Source organism: Macaca thibetana, chromosome 5, assembly GCF_024542745.1.
Source record: "Macaca thibetana thibetana isolate TM-01 chromosome 5, ASM2454274v1, whole genome shotgun sequence".
Taxonomy (NCBI): Eukaryota; Metazoa; Chordata; class Mammalia; order Primates; family Cercopithecidae; genus Macaca; species Macaca thibetana.
Window position 1 is genome coordinate 48,869,857 of NC_065582.1, and position 19,509 is coordinate 48,889,365.

Consider the following 19,509-nt stretch of genomic DNA (forward strand, 5'->3'; position numbering starts at 1 on the left):
GAGGTTGCCAGAAGAGGTATCTTAAATGCTTCTTATTATTGACCAAAATGTGGTGACTTGGTTGAGGCTACAAGGATGACCTCATCCCATTACATTTCGAGGCAACCGTGCTAATGAGAGCCAGGCTGCTATTCCCTAGTGATAGTCCATTTTCACATCTCATTCATAATTGAAGTGAGTGAGAGTAATTTTTTGGCCATTATAGAAGGTGGTTACATCAGTTCTCCAGTGGCATACCAAAGATCTCATATTGTTGCAGCTTAACAACTGTAACCTGGTATCATAAGATCTATGTTACTCTGTAAAGTGCAAATTCTAGAAGGGAGGAAAGGGGAGGGATGTGCTAAACTCTAGTCTAGAAAAGTGAATTTGAGAAGTGTTGCTGCCTTCTGATCTGAAACAGTGTCCTCAAAGCCTCTGCACTCACCTAATCAAACTTGATTATAACACAACTTGATTATAATATTACTCTTGCGTTTCCACATCCTTAAATGTCTTGTGTGTGTGTCTCCTCTGGAGGAGAGAAAGCATTTAAAGGCAGAGCTCTTGGTCCGATAGTCTCCTTTGATGGTATAGACTATATTGACAAAGTGAGCCTGGTTTTTAAAATATCTTTGGCATGAAATCTGACATGAATTATTATTTTCATTTGTACAGGTGGTTCCAGGAAAGAAATCACTGAACACTGGGAATGGCTTGAGCAAAATCTCTTGCAGACACTCTCCATCTTTGAAAATGAGAATGATATCACCACATTCGTGAGAGGAAAAATACAGGTAGTGGGATAAAAGAAAAACCTTTTTAATTGGAAATAATTTCAAATTTATAGAAATGTTGTAAAAATAAGAATTGAATAAAACATACCTGTATCCCTTTACCCAAATTCACCTGATAACATTTTACACCATTTGCTTTGTTGTGTGTGTTTGCCTCCTTCAGTGTGTATTTTCTAAGAATAGGGCTATTCTTTTTTTTTTCTTTTATTGATACATGATATTTTACATATTTATGGGGTACATGTAAGTGTTTTTTACATCATAGAATGTGGAATGATCAAAGTATTTGGGGTATTCATCATCTGGAGTATTTATTATTTCTATGTGTTGGTAACATTTCAAGTCCTCTCTTCTAGCTACTTTGAAATAGACAATATATTGTTGCTAACTATAGTCACCTAGTCACTATGAAACATTAGAACTTATTTCTTCTGTCTAACTGTAAGTTTGTACCATTCACCAGCCTCTTTGTTCCCCTTCCTACCTTCACAACTTTCCTAGCCTCTGGAATCTATCATTCTACTCTGTCTCCATGTGACCAAGTTTTTAAGCTCCCACATGTGAATGAGAACATGCAGGATGTTCTGTTAAATGACAACACTACATTTATCACCTGCAGTATTTAACATTATATGTACGTTTAACATTAATACTAGAATATTTGACACAGATTCTAATTTCATTAACTGGCCCACTTAATGCCCTTTATAGCCTTCCCTACTCCCACTCCAGTACAGGTTATAATCTAGGAAGACATTGCATTTAGTTTTCATTTTTTAGTCTCCTTCAGCCTGGAATATTTCCATAGCCTTTCCTTGTCTTGTATGACACTGAGGTTTTTAAAGTATAAAATTCTGTTTTTTTTACTAGAATGTTTTCGTTATGCATTTCATCAGATATCATGAATCAATTCAGATGTTGCATTCCTGGATGGAATACTGTATAGGTGACCCTGTGTCCTCCTCAAGGTATTATTTCTTGAGGCACATGACACTCATTTACCCCTCTCTGGCATTATAAGCCCAAGGTGTTATATCCAATTTCTCCACTGTAGAGTTACCAATTTTGACTTTGCAGATAATAAACAGTTTTCTGTAAGAAAATATTTTCAGGTCACACAAATATATCACTCCTTGTCAAAATTTCCCTCTTGATTTAGGATCGATCCATTGATGATTTTTCATCTGAACCAGTCTACTGTGATAGTTGACAAGATGGTAATTTTATAAAATAATGCTTGTCCAATTCCAGGCCTCTCCCACATTTACCATTTGGCAACTATTGTTCTACTATAAGTAAGAGCCTTCCCTCCATTTATTTATTATTTACTGATGACTGATATGGACTCATGGATTCCTATATTTTCCAGTTTTTTATGTTTCATTACTGGACTTAATTATTTTGGTGCTCACACTATCCCAGATTTAGAGGGAGCCCCTACAAATTGCCTCCTTTGTCCTTGTCATAGTCCCCATTTATTTATTTATTTATTGAGACAGAGTTTCGTTCTCGTTGCCCAGGCTAGAGTGCAGTGGTGCGATCTCTGCTCACTGCAACCTCTGCCTCCTGGGTTCAAGCGATTCCCCTGCCTCAGGAGATCAAGACTGCAGTGAGCCATGATTGCATCACTCACTCCAGCAACAGAGTGAGACTCTGTCTCAAAAAAAGAAAAAAAGAGCTGTAGGAAGAAACTAAAGTTGAGAAGTGACAATAGCCAGGAGAAATAAGTAAAACAAACAAGGACCAATTATGTCAAACAGGCATTTTCCTTTTTGTTTGTATTATACCAAAAATGTCAGATTTAATTCCCCTGAAACCAATTATGAGGAGTGATTTGCTATTAATGCAGTTATGTGTGAAAGAATGTCATTCATGTGCAAATGAATGGTTTAAGCTTTCACATATTATCCAATAATCAAGGGAACCAACAAAGTTATTTGTTTTAAGACCTAATTAACTTTTATAAATTATAAATGTGATAGTTAACTACAGATGCAACCTTAATCCAAACAACTTATGTAGCATTTTGTGTATTTCTAACCAGACCCCCTTTTTCTTAACTATTTGTTTTATTTTTTTTATTAGAGACAGAGTCTCACTACGTTGCCCAGGCTGGTCTTGAACTCCTAGGCTCAAGCAATCCACCCACCTCAGCTTCCCAAAGTGATGGAAGTACAGGCCTGAGCCACCATGCCTGGGCTCCCCACTTCTAATATGCATATTGTCATAATAGTAGTCTCATGTACATATAATTTTGTTCTCTTCTTTTTTTCTTGATCAGTATCTACAATATTGTTATATAATTTTTAGTTATTATTTCATAATTGACTTTACCATTTCTGTCTTTCTAGAAGTCACCTTAGCTTCTAGACTAGTGGATGGCAGGTACAAATAAAACTCCAGTTAATACTTTTGTTCAAACAGTATAACTTTACCCACAGGCTGTGTTTTTCCCCCTTTGGGATAGATTACAAAATTTGAATGAATGGGTTAAGTAGTTTAAGTATTTTTAATAGACCTTAGTAGATATTGTCAGTATATTAAAATCTCTGTGTGATTACACCGTTGCTTGCTTTCAGCATTTTGGTTGTTTAAATCGTTTTTCAAATATAATAGGTAGAAGTTAAGGCCTTAATGTTTTAGTTTTGTCTTTGGTTATTATGGGGTTGAATAGTTTTTCATGTTTGCTAAGTTAAATTTCTCCTCTCTGTAAATTACCTATCAATGTTCTTTTGCATATTTAAATTTGTATTGAATATCTGATATAATAGGATTTTCCAAAGTCATAAGAAGCTGTTGCCTAGAACTGGAATGACCTATTTTATATTATGTGAAACCTGTAGAAAGACCTGTAGAACCTGGGAAGGAGCTATTCTATCCTTTGTTCCATATTCTAGTCTACCTGGCTAAAAAATTATAGCCAACTAAGAAAAGGTTCTACATTCTGGATTATTTTCTTTCTTAGAGTTAAGAAAGTTGGGATATTAGCCTTGTGGAGACTATTAGCCTCACTGTTGAAATGAGCTGGCAAGGCCTTGTCTGTTGATACTAGTATATTAGACCCTGGAGTGTTTCTGAGTGATGGTTCTTGGCTGTATTTACTCATATATAAAAGCATTTTCTCTTTAAAATTTCGATGAGCGGGCTGGGCGCGGTGGCTCTTGCCTGTAATCCTAGCATTTTTAGGAGGCCACGGTGGGCAGATCACCTGAGGTCAGGAGTTCGAGACCAGCCTGACCAACATGCAGAAACCCCATCTCTACTAAAAATACAAAAAAAATTAGCCAGGCGTGGTGGTGCATGCCCATAATCCTAGGTACTCGGGAGGCTGAGGCAGGAGAATCGCTTGAACCCAGGAGGCGAGGAGGTGGAGGTTGCAGTGAGCTGAGATCAAGCTATTGCCCTCCAGCCTGGGCAACAAGGGCAAAACTCCATCTCAAAAAAAAAAAAAAAAAATTCAGTGAGCATTCTAGAAATGTGGTATTAATAGATCTTTAGATAGCATAGTTCTGCTCAAAATGTGTAGCTTTCATTTGGTTTGTTATGTGTCACTCATTCTCAAATTCTGCTCATTTTGACTTTAGATAAGAGTGCTACTGCAGCGACCCAGGAGAATAGCATGTTAGCCCTCTTGAGGGTTTGCAGGCTTACCCTGAGTTGTTAGCGTTTGATGATTCCCTGGAGGCCCAGCTGCTGCTTTCTGTTAGCGGGTTCTCATTCAGTTATTTTTATGTACTCATTCATTTATTTAATCTTTCATTCGTAGATGTTTTTTGATCCTTCTCTAAAGGCACTGACAACTTTGAAATGTCACATAGGCCATCGGTGTGTTTGCCAACTGCGAAGGGCATTTTTCATCCCTCTTCCCTTCTGAGTTGACTTCTCCTTCCCACTCACAGGTCCCATGCCCTCATGCTGCCTTCGGTTGTCTGAATTTCTTAAAGTAACACTACCGATGCCTGTTTGTCCCTAGAATAGTCAGGGTCCAAAATTGAGCTCCCTCCTGGCCTTCATTGAGCTTAATGTCTTTGTTCTCTTGGTGGAGTGATATCAATAGTAATTAGAGGAAAATATCCTTATTTTAGATATTTTTCCAGGGAAACACACTGCTACTTCTATTGCTATCCTTAATGCCCTCCAGTATGACCGAGGAACAGAAGTTAGCAACTTGGTACCTAATTTCTCAGGCATTGCTAACTCCAAAACAATTTTAGATTTAGAAATCTACGACGCTGGATTATACAATAAAGACTAAGATATGGCCCCTTAAGGTATCTTTTAATTTGGAAAAACAACATGGATTCATTTAATAATTTTGAACATCTTTTAGGTGCTAGATATTGGTGATTAAAATGATCAAGACACTCTTTTTATCTCTGGAATTCATATTTAGTGGTAGAAGGACACATAAACACGCTATTTTTCTGCCAGCATGTAAATTAAGACAGCATAGACGTGAGAATGCTTAGAACCCATTTGGAATTGGGCTGGTTTCACAGGGAAGGTGGTATTTATGCTGGACCTGGAAAGGTTGACTTGGGAAGGTTGAGAGCAGATTTTATGGGTTAAGATTCAGTGCAGACTTCTTTTCTCTTTCACTGAGAGCCTGTGGAAGATTTTAAGGTGGGAATGCTATAGTCAGATCTCTGTTTCAGAAAAGTGGCCATATGAAGTAAATTAGAGTGTGGAGAGTATTGTCAGGATGCCATTTGAGAAGCTATTATATAGTAATTCCTGGACTGTGTAGAGGGACTTTCGGATGGTTTTCTTAGAATAGGATGAAGACTTGTCTTGGGGCTGTGCTTGCATAGTAAGCCCACCATTTGCTGTTACAGTTGTTGTTTACTAAGTAAACAACATGTTTGCTAAGTAAAATTTCTCCTTTCTGTAAATTACCCGTCAATGTTCTTTTGCATATTTAAATTTGTATTGAACATCTGATATAATAGGATTTTCCAAAGTCATAAGAAGCTGTTGCCTAGAACTGGAATGACTTATTTTATATTATGTGAAACCTGTAGAAAGACCTGTAGAACCTGGGAAGGAGCTATTCTATCCTTTTTTTTTTTTTTTTTTTTGAGACGGAGTCTCGCTCTGTCACCCAGTCTGGAGTGCAGTGGCCGGATCTCAGCTCACTGCAAGCTCCGCCTCCTGGGTTCACGCCATTCTCCTGCCTCAGCCTCCCGAGTAGCTGGGACTACAGGCGCCGGCCACCTCACCCGGCTAGTTTTTTGTATTTTTTAGTAGAGACAGGGTTTCACCATGTTAGTCAGGATGGTCTCGATCTCCTGACCTCGTGATCCACCCGTCTCGGCCTCCCAAAGTGCTGGGATTACAGGCTTGAGCCACCGCGCCCGGCCTATTCTATCCTTTTAACTAAAATTGAGCAGTGACAGAGATTACAGAAGACTGAAGCCCTTTCTCCTGCCATCCACTCGGCAGCATCACAACTACTAGCAACAGGGTAAAAGGTCTGCAGTGGAAATAAGACTCAGGAAATGATTTCAATACATAATGCAGAGAGAAGCAACATCATGTGGGGGGAAAAGAATGATAGTTGAGAAAAGGCTCACAGGAGACTTTGGGACTTGGTAGGATTCATAAAACAGAACAGTCTGATTCCAGATTTTAGGCATGTAGAATGGGAGGACCACAGGCAGGAAGGTGGGAAAGTACAGAAATGACATGTTCAGGCCCCAAGGGTGCCTCAGGCTGGCTGGAGCACAGTTCCTAATGGGACATTTGGGTCAGATGTAGTACAATGAGAAAAAGTTGCAGCATTGGTTGGATCCAAAAATGTACATGGATTTAGGCTACTCTGGGCACATTGCCTGTGGGTTACTCTGCTTCACAAGGAGCAGCCAGTCTGCAATAAAAATTAAAATTAAAACATTAAAACAAACAAAGTGTAATGACCTAGATTTTCGGACTTTATACTGGTTGTGGTTGGAAACCGCTCAGGATTTTGGTGGTCAAATCCATTTTAGGAAGACAAATTTTTAGGGAGCATCAAGGATGCACTAGAAGCTTTAAGAGCCGAAAAGCAGGAATTCTAGGTATGAGGAGGCAATTGCAATTTTCTGTCCTTAGGCTACAGAGGGCTTAGTCATGTCAATGAGAATCTGAGAAGTTGGCCAAGGCTACACAGCTACAGAGTGATGCAGTGGGAACACGAACCCAAGACTTACATGCTCTAAAGATCATGCATTTTCAGTTCTACCTTGAGATCAGAGAAAATGAAGATGAGGCGGGAGGGATTTGAGGATTACAAAGTCAAAGGTGGATTTCAAGGGAATATTTTCTGTCAAGATATATGTAGAAGCCAATTTTCAGGGAATTACAGACGAACTAGGTAACAGTGAAATGGCTTCTCAAGTTATTATAATGATTGAATGGTAGATTAACCTGGTCACTTGCTAGGCAGATGTTTCATTTCCTGTCTAACTGTCCAAAAGTCCTGTGTCTAATATAATTTTTGCTCTCATATCTACCCCTTTTCTGCTCAGATGATTACTTGTTTTTCCGTATAGGCTCCCCAGTGTTATTCATGGCCCTGAGACAGTGAGTGTGGAGCTGAGTGTCAGTTAGTGACGTGTTTGGTCTTTCTTTCCTCGCTTGCTCATTCATGATGAATTTTTATCGATCTTGGAGAAAGGCAGAAGTTGACTTTTGAGACAACTCTACCATAATAACCTCAGTAAAAACACTAGGACTAGCAAAATCTTTGTATCTCTTCATTTGTAAAGTAAAACTATAGGCTTCATTCCTAGTAAACTTAACAAAATTAGCACCAATAAAAGTATAATAAAATCTATATTATGTGAAAATATTTTAGTACACAAATACTACTTGTTAATTGGCTTAGAATTTGGGGGTTGCCATTGAAGAGCATTCCTCATTTTTTTTTTAATTCTAGCCTTAGAAATGTTTTCTTCTGGAATATGTACATCTCTAGTCATATTAATACCCGTTGTGTGCTTTGTGTTTTGTCCCTTATTAGGGCATCATTGCAGAATACAACAAAATCAATGATGTAAAGGAAGATGATGACACGGAGAAGTTTAAAGAAGCCATTGTGAAATTTCACAGGCTGTTTGGGATGCCGGAGGAAGAGAAACTTGTCAACTATTACTCTTGCAGCTACTGGAAGGGGAAGGTCCCCCGTCAGGGCTGGATGTACCTCAGCATTAACCACCTTTGCTTTTATTCTTTTCTTATGGGAAGGGAAGGTAAGTCATCTCAAATTTCAGTAGGAAACTTTGGAAAGTCTACTGAGGTTTGCCCTGAACTCATAAACTGCATCAAAATATCAGAAATAAATCTATAGTTATAACTAAGTCAATACTAATTTTTTTTTACTACTTAAGTGATTTTAATTATTTTTCAGTTCAAAATGGTCACTAAGTAATAAAGATTCACTAAAGGTGTAATTAATTAAGTAGACCTGGATTAAATCTATAATTCTGACCTCAGAATTCACATGGCTCAGATTTACCTCTTAAACAAGCAAAACAAATATGGTATTATAAATTCAAAGGAGTTCAGTGGGATGGGGGAGTGGGGTTGTGAGACTGTAGTATCTTGAAAGGATTTTCAGGAATCAGATGTTGACCCAGGTTTGTTCCTTGTGCTCAGCAAAACTGGTCATCCGGTGGGTAGACATCACTCAACTCGAGAAGAATGCCACCCTGCTTCTGCCTGATGTGATCAAAGTGAGCACACGGTCCAGTGAGCATTTCTTCTCTGTATTCCTCAACATCAACGAGACCTTCAAGTTAATGGAGCAGCTCGCCAACATAGCCATGAGGCAACTCTTAGACAACGAGGGATTTGAACAAGATAGATCCCTGCCCAAACTCAAAAGGAAATCTCCTAAAAAAGTGTCTGCTCTAAAACGGTGTGTGATGGAGACCTTGAGTCTTCCAGACTTTAGAAATGAGAAACTCACCCATTCATTTATTCAGTGTAACCTTTTCTGATCAACTTCAAGGGTTCTGAATACTTTTCTGTGTATAGATACAAAACTAAAAAAGACTAGCTGAGGTGCTCCAGTTCAGAAAGTGAGACAGACATGACCTGCTCCAACACAAGGCAGCAGGCACTCTTCTGGTCCTATGAACAGAGTGCTGTGGGTGTACACATGGGGAGTGTTAGCCTCAGCCCAGGTGGGGAAGAGTGTGTAAGAAAGGCCTCTCACTGGAGGGTGCTTTGAGCTGGGCTCTGAAGAGGTGATAGAAGTTACCTGTGCAGGTACATATCCATACCTGGATATTTCAGCCAGAGGGAAGATGATGATGGGGGAAGCACAAGGGAAAACACAGAGCGAAGTAACTTTGTCACATGGCTAGGAGGTGGCAGGGCATGGGATGAGGAGAGGCTGCAGAGAAGCCTCAAAGTCTGAATGTGACAGCAGAGCTAGAGAGAGGGTGATAGAAAGTTGATGCCCTGTGTGCCTGGAATTACCCTTCGTCAACACAGGGAATGAGAGAAGGAAGAGCATGTCCAAGGGATACTATAGGTCAGTTTTGATTATGTTGAATTGAGGTGCCTGTAGCTCATCTAATTGGAGATCAGTCCAGTAAGATATACGAAATTGGAAATCATTGATGTACATTTGGTAGTTGAAATCTGACCAGAGTTCTTTGTAATTAAGATGTCCTTGGTGATTTGAGACATGTTTCAAAAGAGCAGTGTAAGATAGATGCTGCTACTGCAGCGGATCAAATAAAAAAAGACAAGGAAGGGGAATTAGGCAAATACAGACTTCTTTTTCAAGAAATTCAGTGGTAAAGGAGGGGAGGATTGCTTTTTTTTTAGAATGAAAAAGATTGGACATAGAATCAAATGAAGGAGGCAGATGAGAAGAGTATTTTGGTGAGGGTAGGTGTGGGGACAGGAAGGGACATAGAGATAAAGCTGTAAGAAAATTGATAATTTAAAAAGTGATATTTTGTAGAGAAAGCATGGAAAGGATGTTTGTGTGTCCTGATATACTACCTCTTCCTTTGGAACAGAGAGGAAGTAACAGTAGGTGAGGATGGAGGTGATTTTGGAGACAGAAGGGAGGGAATTGGAGGGAGCTTCTGCATCATGGCCCTTTGCTCTATGAAGTCAGAAAGTAAACCATCAAGAGCCTGATGTCAGGTAGAAACTTGAGGGGAGAGGTTTAAATAACTGACTTGATAAGCAAGAACAAAGAACTCATTAGAGACAAGATACTAGTTAACAGAAGACCCAGCTAAGGTCAGAAGCCATAGTTGCCCAAGGTGAGTTGTTTCTGTGTCTTTTCATGCAGTTTTGTTACTGATCTGGGGTGAACAGTGAGGCCCGGTGGATTCATATGGCTGGTTTGCATTCTCATTAGGTCTTAAAAGATAAGGTCCCCCGACAAAGTGCTTGGGTAAGAGGAAATGCAGTGACCTCTTTAGAATGTATTGCATTTCTTTAGAAAGAGGAGGAGTTTCCTGTTGAGGCTTAATTTTGCTATGATTGTTTAACATTTACAGACATTGATGGTAAGTGACTATGCAAGGGGCTGAAATATGGTAAGATAATTTTATGATGCTTTTGGGTCATTAGGTTGGGGTTAACTCCAGTATAAAGAAAGCTGAGAAGGTGGGGATGAGCCTAGCAAGATTGAGTAGGGGAATAATGGGCTGGGGGAACTTCCACTGCTGCATAATTTAGAAGGTATGGAAACATTTTTCTTATGTGAATAATAATTATTGCTTTCTAGTGATCTTGATGCCAGGGCAAAGAGTGAGAGATACCGTGCACTTTTCCGGCTTCCCAAAGATGAAAAATTAGATGGCCACACAGACTGCACCCTCTGGACTCCATTTAACAAAATGCACATTTTGGGGCAGATGTTTGTGTCCACAAATTACATCTGTTTTACCAGCAAGGAGGAGAACTTATGTAGCCTCATTATCCCTCTCCGTGAGGTAAGTATCTGATAAAAATTGATATTTTAAGTTTCATTTGTAATACTTTTCTGGGTGAACCAGGAGTAATTTTCCACCAACAATTGGTTGGCTTTTGAACACAGGAGAATGTTCGTGTGTCTTTGGTGGCAGCTGCACTCTTTATCATTTGTTGTCACTGCTGTGACTCTGGGACCTATGAGATCTCTTCTTCCAGAAGCAGCGTGGAATTTTTTAATGTAGGTTTTGTTTTTATTTTATTTTATTAGAGACAGTCTCACTCTGTCACCCAGGCTGGAGAGCAGTGGCATGATCTCAGCTCACTGCAACCTCCACCCCCCAGGTTCAAGTGATTCTCCTGCCTCAGCCTCCTGAGTAGCTGGAATTGCAGGCGCCTGCCACCATGCCCAGCTAATTTTTGTATTTTTAGTAGAGACAGAGTTTCACCATGTTGGACAGGCTGGTCTCGAATCCCTGGCCTCAGGTGATCCACCCACCTTGGCCTCCCAAAGTGCTGGGATTACAAACATGAGCCACTGTGCCTGGCCTAAATGTAGGTTTTATTACAATTCAGACTTGATGAGGCCAGCAATCAGGGGGTGAGTGCTGTAGAAATAGCTTGTTTTATACACAGATCCCGAGAGGCAAGGGCATGCCACACTATGTGCTGGGCCACACGTGGAAGCACCATGGTCAGAGGAGGCAAGAGGGAAAGAAAATGTGGGCAAGATCCTTTATGGGATTTCAAGGGAAGAAATGGGCCACACCGAGTAAACAGGCTTAGGCTTGGATAGTTGGAACGATTTTGGTGGGCTCTGGGGCATAGGGGATGTCCCTAATTGTCCCTGGGTTAAAAAGGGCAGGGAAATAGTAGTCTTGAGTGTGAGCATTCAGTAAAGGAAGTGGTTGAGGTGTGGGCTCCAGGTTGGTTGATTTGCTTTGAAAGCAATTTTCTAGAAATTGGCTAGCTCTGGGAAGGGTAATCCCTCCATGGTCAGCAAGGCTCCCAAGATAAAGCATCAAATATAGAAACTAGGAAACGTGTTTACTGTACCTGGCTCACAGTCTGAGGGCGCCCTGGTCTAAAGGAGACAGTCTAGGTTGTGAGTCAGAAAGCCATATGTTTGTTCGGCTCTGCTCTGCTGATTTCCTGTGTTAGAACCATCGTGCTGCTGCTCACAATGGTAGCTCCCTGAGTCCATCCCAGGTCTTCTGAATCTGTATCTCTGCAAGCTTTAATAAATTTACAGGCCAATTCTTATGCACAGTAAAGTCTAAGAAACATTATTATCGTTCTGGGGTGGAGGTGGGTTCCATCCTAACTCCAGGATGATAGCTTACTCTGGTACTTGTCTGGAAGCTTTGCCATGAGGCTTGCAGTTGACAAAGACCCCAGGTTAGGCTATCAGAGAAAGGACAATGCAGGGGCCAGCAGCCCTGCAGTTTCTAACCTGACCTCTTCCAACCTACCCTGGTCCTTTAGGGAAGCTAAGGTGGCCGGAAGCTTTGGATATTTGATCAGGATTGTCCCCTTGCTAACATCCCTTTAGCAAAGGATTCAGGTTTCTCTCTGCCTTCTTTTTCTTTTTCTTTTTTTTAATGAGGTGTAGTTTCTTCTTATTTTCTTGTTTTAAGAGTAATATGTCTTTATCCCAGAATTTGTAAAAGTACAGACAAATAAAAAGAAAAAAGTCCCCCCTAGTTCCACTATTCAGAGAAGACCACTGTTAACATTCTATTACACAGCTTTCTAGTTTTTTCTCTGCATTGCTGTGTATATGTCATTTACGTAATTTAGAGGTAAAACTTTATAGGGAATTTTTATTTTTACTTATTTCCTTTAACATTGAGTATATCTTAAAGTGTCCTTCAAATCATTAAATATTCTTCTATAGGCCAGATGTGATGGCTCATACCTGTAATCCCAGAACTTTGAGAAGCCGGGGCAGGAGGACTGCTTGAGGCCGGGAGTTCAAAGACCAGCCTAGGCAACATAGCAAGGTCCCATCTCTACAAAAAATTAAAACTTTTAAAAAAGTAGCTGGGGATGGTGTATGCCTGTAATCTCAGCTACTCATAGAACTAAGGCAGGAGGCTCATTTGAGCCTAGGAGTTGTCTAGTCTGTGTAATAGAGCAAGGCCCCCTATCTCTTAAAAAAATTACATTGTAGAAGAATATATATACATACAAATATTTATATATTTATATAAAAATGTATATATATATTTAATCTTTTATTTTTTAGAGATAAGGTCTTGCTCTGTCACCCAGGCTGGAATGCAGTACTTGGATCATAGCTCACTGTGATCTCAAACTCCTGGGCTCAAGTGTTCCTCCCACTTCAGCCTCCCAAGTAGCTAGGACTATAGGCACACATCACCATCCCCAGCTACTACTGAATGAATACATAATTTATTCATTCAGTTACTTATGATTGGACCTTTTCATTGCTTCTAGTTTTCTCCCAAACATAGATATAATTTTCCTTAAGTTATAAATTGCAAACAGAAGTCAAACTGTGAATCAGAAAGAATGAAAAATGTTAGGCAACTGACAAATCTAGTTCTCCTTATCATAAGGTCAACTAACTGGAGTTATAACACATTTGAGGCCAAGATATGTTGTGGGTAAATTCTGACAGGAAAAATGTAACAGTTTTACATTTGACTGTGAAATGTATTTTGTAAGTTTTTCTATCAAATTTACCTTCTTTTTTTGTTTGTTTGAGATGGAGTCTCGCTCTGTCGCCCAGGCTGGAGTGCAAGCGCAATCTTGGCTCACTGCAAGCTCTGCCTCCAGGGTTCACGCCATTCTCCTGCCACAGCCTCCCAAGTAGCTGGGACTACAGGCACCTGCCACCACACCCGGTTAATTTTTTGTATTTTTAGTAGAGACGGGGTTTTTCACCATGTTAGCCAGGATGGTCTCGATCTCCTGACCTTGTGATCCGCCCACCTCGGCCTTCCAAAGTGCTGGGACTACAGGCGTGAGCCACCGCGCCCGGCCCAAATTTACCTTCTTAGTAGTTTTTGCTATAGGATGTTACTAAACATAATTTTCTTCACCTAATTCTGAATGTAATTTTCTTCATCAAGTGCTACCCAAATGTAGTAAAGCAGCATTACCTGTACTGGCTAGGGAAACCAATTCTGGGATTAAGAATACCATGAATGTGCTATTTATGACCTGAATGAGTCATCACTCTAAGTTTATCCAAAGGGAAATGAGGAGCAGAAAGGGTCTGGAAGCCGCTATGAAGACATCTGCTGTCCTGCTGGTCCTTCTGGTCACCACCCCCAGGGTGTTGGAGCCAGCTTGCTCTGTTTACATTTTAGTGTGATTTAGAATACACTGGTGAAATCTTGGAGGAATTGAGAGAATGGTGATTAATATTCTCACCCTCTCTTCTGCTTGCTAGTTTTCTCTAGTAGAGCAGAGATAATAATAAATATGACTATATTTCAGGGTAAATCAGAAGAGAGGCAATCTGCAGAGGTAGAATTTAGAAATCAAGCTTGTTGTGGTTGGAAGACGCAGCTTTAAAGAAGCACTCAGTGAGACAGCAGTGCCTTTTCTTTGAACTGATGACTCTGAGATGTATTAATGGTAGAGCCCCACCCCAACTAACGGAAGAAGCAAAAGACTTAATGTAATTTTTATTACCTTTAGGTAACAATAGTGTCAGAAGAGCAATGGGGGCGTCTCCACCATCCACGTGGGGTCTGAGTGGAGAGTGCCCTCCACGTGAGCTGGGTACCTTTCAGAATCAAGTCAGGCTGCTTGACATCCCTGGGAACATTACATCCTACACGGAATGTCCACTTTTAGGATTGTGTAGACCGAGAATTGTTTCACTTAATTTTTTAAAATAAATCAGCTGAAATATTGACTGAAGGTTTTTGTTTTGTTTTGTTTTTTTGAGACAGTCTCGCTCTGTCGCCCAGGCTGGAGTGCAGTGGCGCAATCTCAGCTCACTGCAAGCTCCGCCTCCCGGGTTCACGCCATTCTCCTGCCTCAGCCTCCCGAGTGGCTGGGACTACAGGCACCTGCCACCACGCCCAGCTAATTTTTTTGTATTTTTAGTAGAGACGGGGTTTCACCATGTTAGCCAGGATGGTCTCAATCTTCTGACCTCATGATCCACCCGCCTCAGCCTCCCAAAATGCTGGGATTACAGGCATGAGCCACTGCGCCCCGCCAGCTGGAGGTTTTTAACATACATTCTACATACTGATTTTAGGTAGACCCAGTCAACAGATGCTAAGCATTTATCCAGGATCATGTTGCTATAGATTTTGAAGAAATTACTGAGCCAGCAAGAGAAGGAATTTTTTTTTTTTTTTTTTGATACAGGGTCTCACACAGTCATCCAAGCTGGAGTGCAGTGGCACAATCTTGGCTCACTGCAGCCTCCTCTTCCACCTCCTGGGATCAAACGATTCTCCTGCCTCAGCCAGCTGAGTAGCTGGAATTACGGGCATGTGCCACCACTCATGGCTAATTTTTGTATTTTTAGTAGAGACGGGATTTCATCATGTTGGCCAGGCTGGTCTTGAACTCCTCAGCTCAAGTGATCTGACCGCTTAGGCCTCCCAAAGTGCTGGGATTACAGACGTGAGCCACGTGTCCGGCCTTTGTTTTCATTCAAAAATTACTCTCTGGTATTCCATATTAAACATCAAGACTTGATTAAGTTGCAGTCTTTTATGACTCAAATTGGTCATGAAAATATGTCTCATTATATTGTAGAACACTCGGATGTAACTGTTCTCCTTTCCTGGTGGCGGGGAGCTTTTATGATAGAGTTCTGCCAGAATTCATTTATCAGTGAGAAACATTTTATAAGCCGTGTGAGCATTTATGTGTTTTATGTGGGAGCTTTGTTGTTGCTGTATACATGCTCCAGCTAGACGAAGGAATTTTTCACTTTGACTTTATCAAGATTCACATAGCTATCTGTGTTTTAGACACATAATTTAACCTTTCATCTCCTTGGCATTTTCCATTTATCCCAGACACCTCATGACCAAAAGAGCTGGTAAAAATTTGATGTGAGAAGAGGGGCTTTTGTGGATTTTTAAAAAATGAGTATTCTTTAATACATGCGTTAAGTGTTATGGGAAAATTCTTTTCATGAAAAGGAGGTATTTCCCTCTGTTATCTAGCATTTTTTTCATTAGAAAGAAAATCCTTATGTACAACTTCAGGTGTCTCAGAAGATTCCTTTAATATATATTTTAATATTCTATAATGTATGTTTAATATATAATGTATATTATATGTCATATATTAATATGTATATTTAATATAGATATTAAGGAAATCTTGTATATACTCTAACATATATATTCTGAAAACAGAAGTCAGATGCTACACTTTTTCCCTCTATGGACCCCAAGCAGACCTGTTTTTTTAGGCATGCAAGAGTTTTTAGACAACTTCAACAGGTTACTTAGTCTTCAGTAGGGAAAACGTTTCTAAAGTTGTGCTTTGGAGGAAAAATATTTCACATGAAAATGCTGATGAACAGCTTAAAATTTAACCTGTCTAGACTGCTTGCAGGCAGAAATGAAGAAGGGGAAAAAATCTTAGCTTTAAGTATATTGTCAGAGCTGCTGCAAGTAAACCATTTTTCTAGTGCTTGTCTTGAGATTTGTTTTCTAATGTGCTAAAGAGAAAAGTTTTAATGCATTTATCCCAGTTTCCAGTTGATGAAAATCCTATTATAAATCACCCATATATATGTCTTCAGTTTAGAGCCAAAACAGATGTCTTCCTTTCCTTTCATTTCCCCAATGTGGTAGGCACACACATGTGCACATGCGCACACACACGGTCTGGTAGTTCAGATAGGGTTGCAATTAAGCTGTTTACATTCTTTACATGTCTGTTCAGAACAGAACCTTTAAAACTTTGCAGTGGTCAAAGGTGAAGGATGAAAAGCCCTGGAGTCTAAATGAAACATTTGAAGGATTGGTGGTGTTTTGAAACCCATTCCAACATTAAGCTTGGCAAAAGGAACCAGTATCCTCGGTTGTTTTCTGTCTCTTATGGCTGATGAAGCAGCTAGGAGCCTTCTCTCTTATAGCTCCATGAAATTTTAATGAAAATCAAATAATTCCTTTATAGCAAGGTTTCTCAACCTGGGAGCTATTGACATTTTGGGACAGGCTTTCTCTGGGGTGGAGTGGGATGGCAGGGGCCGTCCTGCGTACCATAGGATGGGGGTGGAGTGGGATGGCAGGGGCTGTCCTGCCTACCGTAGGATGGGGGTAGAGTGGGATGGCAGGGGCTGTCCTATGTACTGTAAGATGTTTAGCAGCATCCCTGGGACTCTACTACCAGATGCCAGTAGTTTCCCTCCACTTGTGATAACCCAGAATGCCTCCAGATGTTGTCAGATGTCTCCTGAGAGGAAAAGAGTCCCAGTTTTGAACCACTGATTTGGAAAAACCAGCAAGACAATTCCAGTTTCTACTATAAGCTCCAGTTTGATTGTTTTGAACTGTTTTATTTTACTGGAACAGAGTCAAAGAGTCTCAGTTTTGCCTCAGTAAAATATAGGTGGTTCCTACAGAACAATGAAAGTGCCACCTTCCTCCTTTAGTGCTGCTCATAGGCTGCTGTTGGGTAATTCTTGGAAAATAATGCTCTTTGTTTCCCACTTCTTTTCAGGTGACAATTGTAGAAAAGGCAGACAGCTCCAGTGTGCTCCCCAGTCCCTTATCCATCAGCACCCGAAACAGGATGACCTTCCTATTTGCCAACTTGAAAGATAGAGACTTTCTAGTGCAAAGGATCTCAGATTTCCTACAACAGACTACTTCCAAAATATATTCTGACAAGGAGTTTGCAGGAAGCTACAACAGTTCAGATGATGAGGTCTGTGGAAGACACCTGAAAGCATTTTTGGTTTATCCTCTTCCTGTGCCCAAGTGTGTTCACTTCCTTGCCCATTTTGTTTGATCTTCCAGCTTTGCATCCGATGCCCAGAGTGATATCTCAGCAATATCTCATTTAAATCTCAAGGACTTTGTATTTGGGGTCATAGATTTGGAAAGAACCTTACAGAGCACCTGGAATAACACTTTTATTTTATACTTGAAGAAATTCTTAAGTAATCTGTTCTAGTTACATAGCAAGTGACTTGGGTCCATATAGTGACATTGTTCAGAATGGTATAGAAGTCACTAAATAAAGTCTCAAACCTGAAGTACAAATCATTATGATGATTTTATTATGATAAAATATATATTGGGTCCCTGTGGAATTCTTCCCTGGACCAACATTCAGGAAAACTGGAGGCCTGAAAAGACAGGCGACTAGCTGAATGGTTAGAGGAAGTTACTGGCAGATAAAACATGTTTTGAAGGTGGTAAGCTCACACATAACATCCTTGTCTCTGTTCACCTGCCCCAAGCTTATATGGGCATTTTTGAGGCACCAGAAACTCAATGGCGTGATGAGGCAGCCATAGCTGCTGATTCAACCATGACATGCTTTGCATACATGCAAATCAGACAAACAAATGGGCAAGCACTTTGTTGCGAATATACATCTAAAACATGAAGATTCAGAAACCTGTTGTGAGCATTGAAGTGCTGCAACCCGGGACCCAGCCACCTGTCTAATCCCTGCCAGAATGATGGCTGGCTGCTTTTCTCCTATTTCTTCACATAACAAGAAACATTATGGGAAAAAATGATGGAGCTTTTGATAACCATACAGAAGACACTGAAGAAGTAGGTTATATTGCCCATGTCCTCCCAATGTCTTGTTCCTCTCTGTGTTGACAGGTGTACTCTCGACCCAGCAGCCTCGTCTCCTCCAGCCCCCAGAGAAGCACGAGCTCTGATGCTGATGGAGAGCGTCAGTTTAACCTAAATGGCAACAGCGTCCCCACAGCCACACAGACCCTGATGACCATGTATCGGCGGCGGTCTCCCGAGGAGTTCAACCCGAAATTGGTGGGTGCCTCTCACCTTTCCATGAAACTTTGTAGATTTGAACAATGCCACTAACACTATTTTTCACTATAAGTAAATTCACACATGCCTGTGTAAATGGAGATTTTCCTATTAAGCAGATTTTTGTCTAAATATAAGTTTCACAGTGGCTTCCTGGAAGGAGGTGAGTTACAGAGGGTACCGGTGACTTCTTTTGGTCTTGTTTGGTTTTTCACTCTTGCTTAAGTTAAACCAACAAATAAATACCTGATTTCTCAGCCCATATTAGAACATCATTAACTTACCTTCATTTGGGGGTGTAGACATAAAACCATAAATACAATCTCAGGTAAGTAGGATTCTGACTCTGGGCCCAAAAGCTTTGTGGCAGAGCTGCAGGCCATGATAGATGTGTAAAATTAGAGAACTCCAGAAAATCTGACTTCCTTTTTCTCATGAGTTCTTTCTGGAACTTGTCACTCCATTCAGCAGGGAACATGTTCTGACCTTCCATCACTCTTCTCTTACCATCCTCAGGGTACTTTGGATGTCGTAATGTTTCATTATCCCTTTCAGGCCAAAGAGTTTCTGAAAGAGCAAGCCTGGAAGATTCACTTTGCTGAGTATGGGCAAGGGATCTGCATGTACCGCACAGAGAAAACGCGGGAGCTGGTGTTGAAGGGCATCCCAGAGAGTATGCGTGGGGAGCTCTGGCTGCTGCTGTCAGGTACGGCCGCTGGGCTGGGAGTGCTGGCGTCAGAGTCTGTGGGACTCCACGCCAGGGCCTCTCTGTGCCTTCAGTCATGCCTCAGGGGTTCTTTCAAATATGCATTCCCCAGTTGAAAGCTACGTCATGTTTCCTC

General features: G+C 40.7%; 1 protein-coding gene across 1 annotated transcript in view; it reads left to right on the plus strand.

Moving 5' to 3' along the window:
- Positions 1-19,509, plus strand: part of TBC1D9 (TBC1 domain family member 9) — a 136,500-nt gene that overhangs the window by 68,985 nt on the left and 48,006 nt on the right. Inside the window, exons 3-9 of the mRNA XM_050790211.1 lie at positions 658-776; positions 7,777-8,005; positions 8,412-8,673; positions 10,513-10,720; positions 17,376-17,582; positions 18,497-18,667; positions 19,223-19,373. Of these exons, the coding sequence (XP_050646168.1) occupies positions 658-776; positions 7,777-8,005; positions 8,412-8,673; positions 10,513-10,720; positions 17,376-17,582; positions 18,497-18,667; positions 19,223-19,373 (1,347 nt within the window). The remainder of the gene's footprint in view (positions 1-657; positions 777-7,776; positions 8,006-8,411; positions 8,674-10,512; positions 10,721-17,375; positions 17,583-18,496; positions 18,668-19,222; positions 19,374-19,509) is intronic.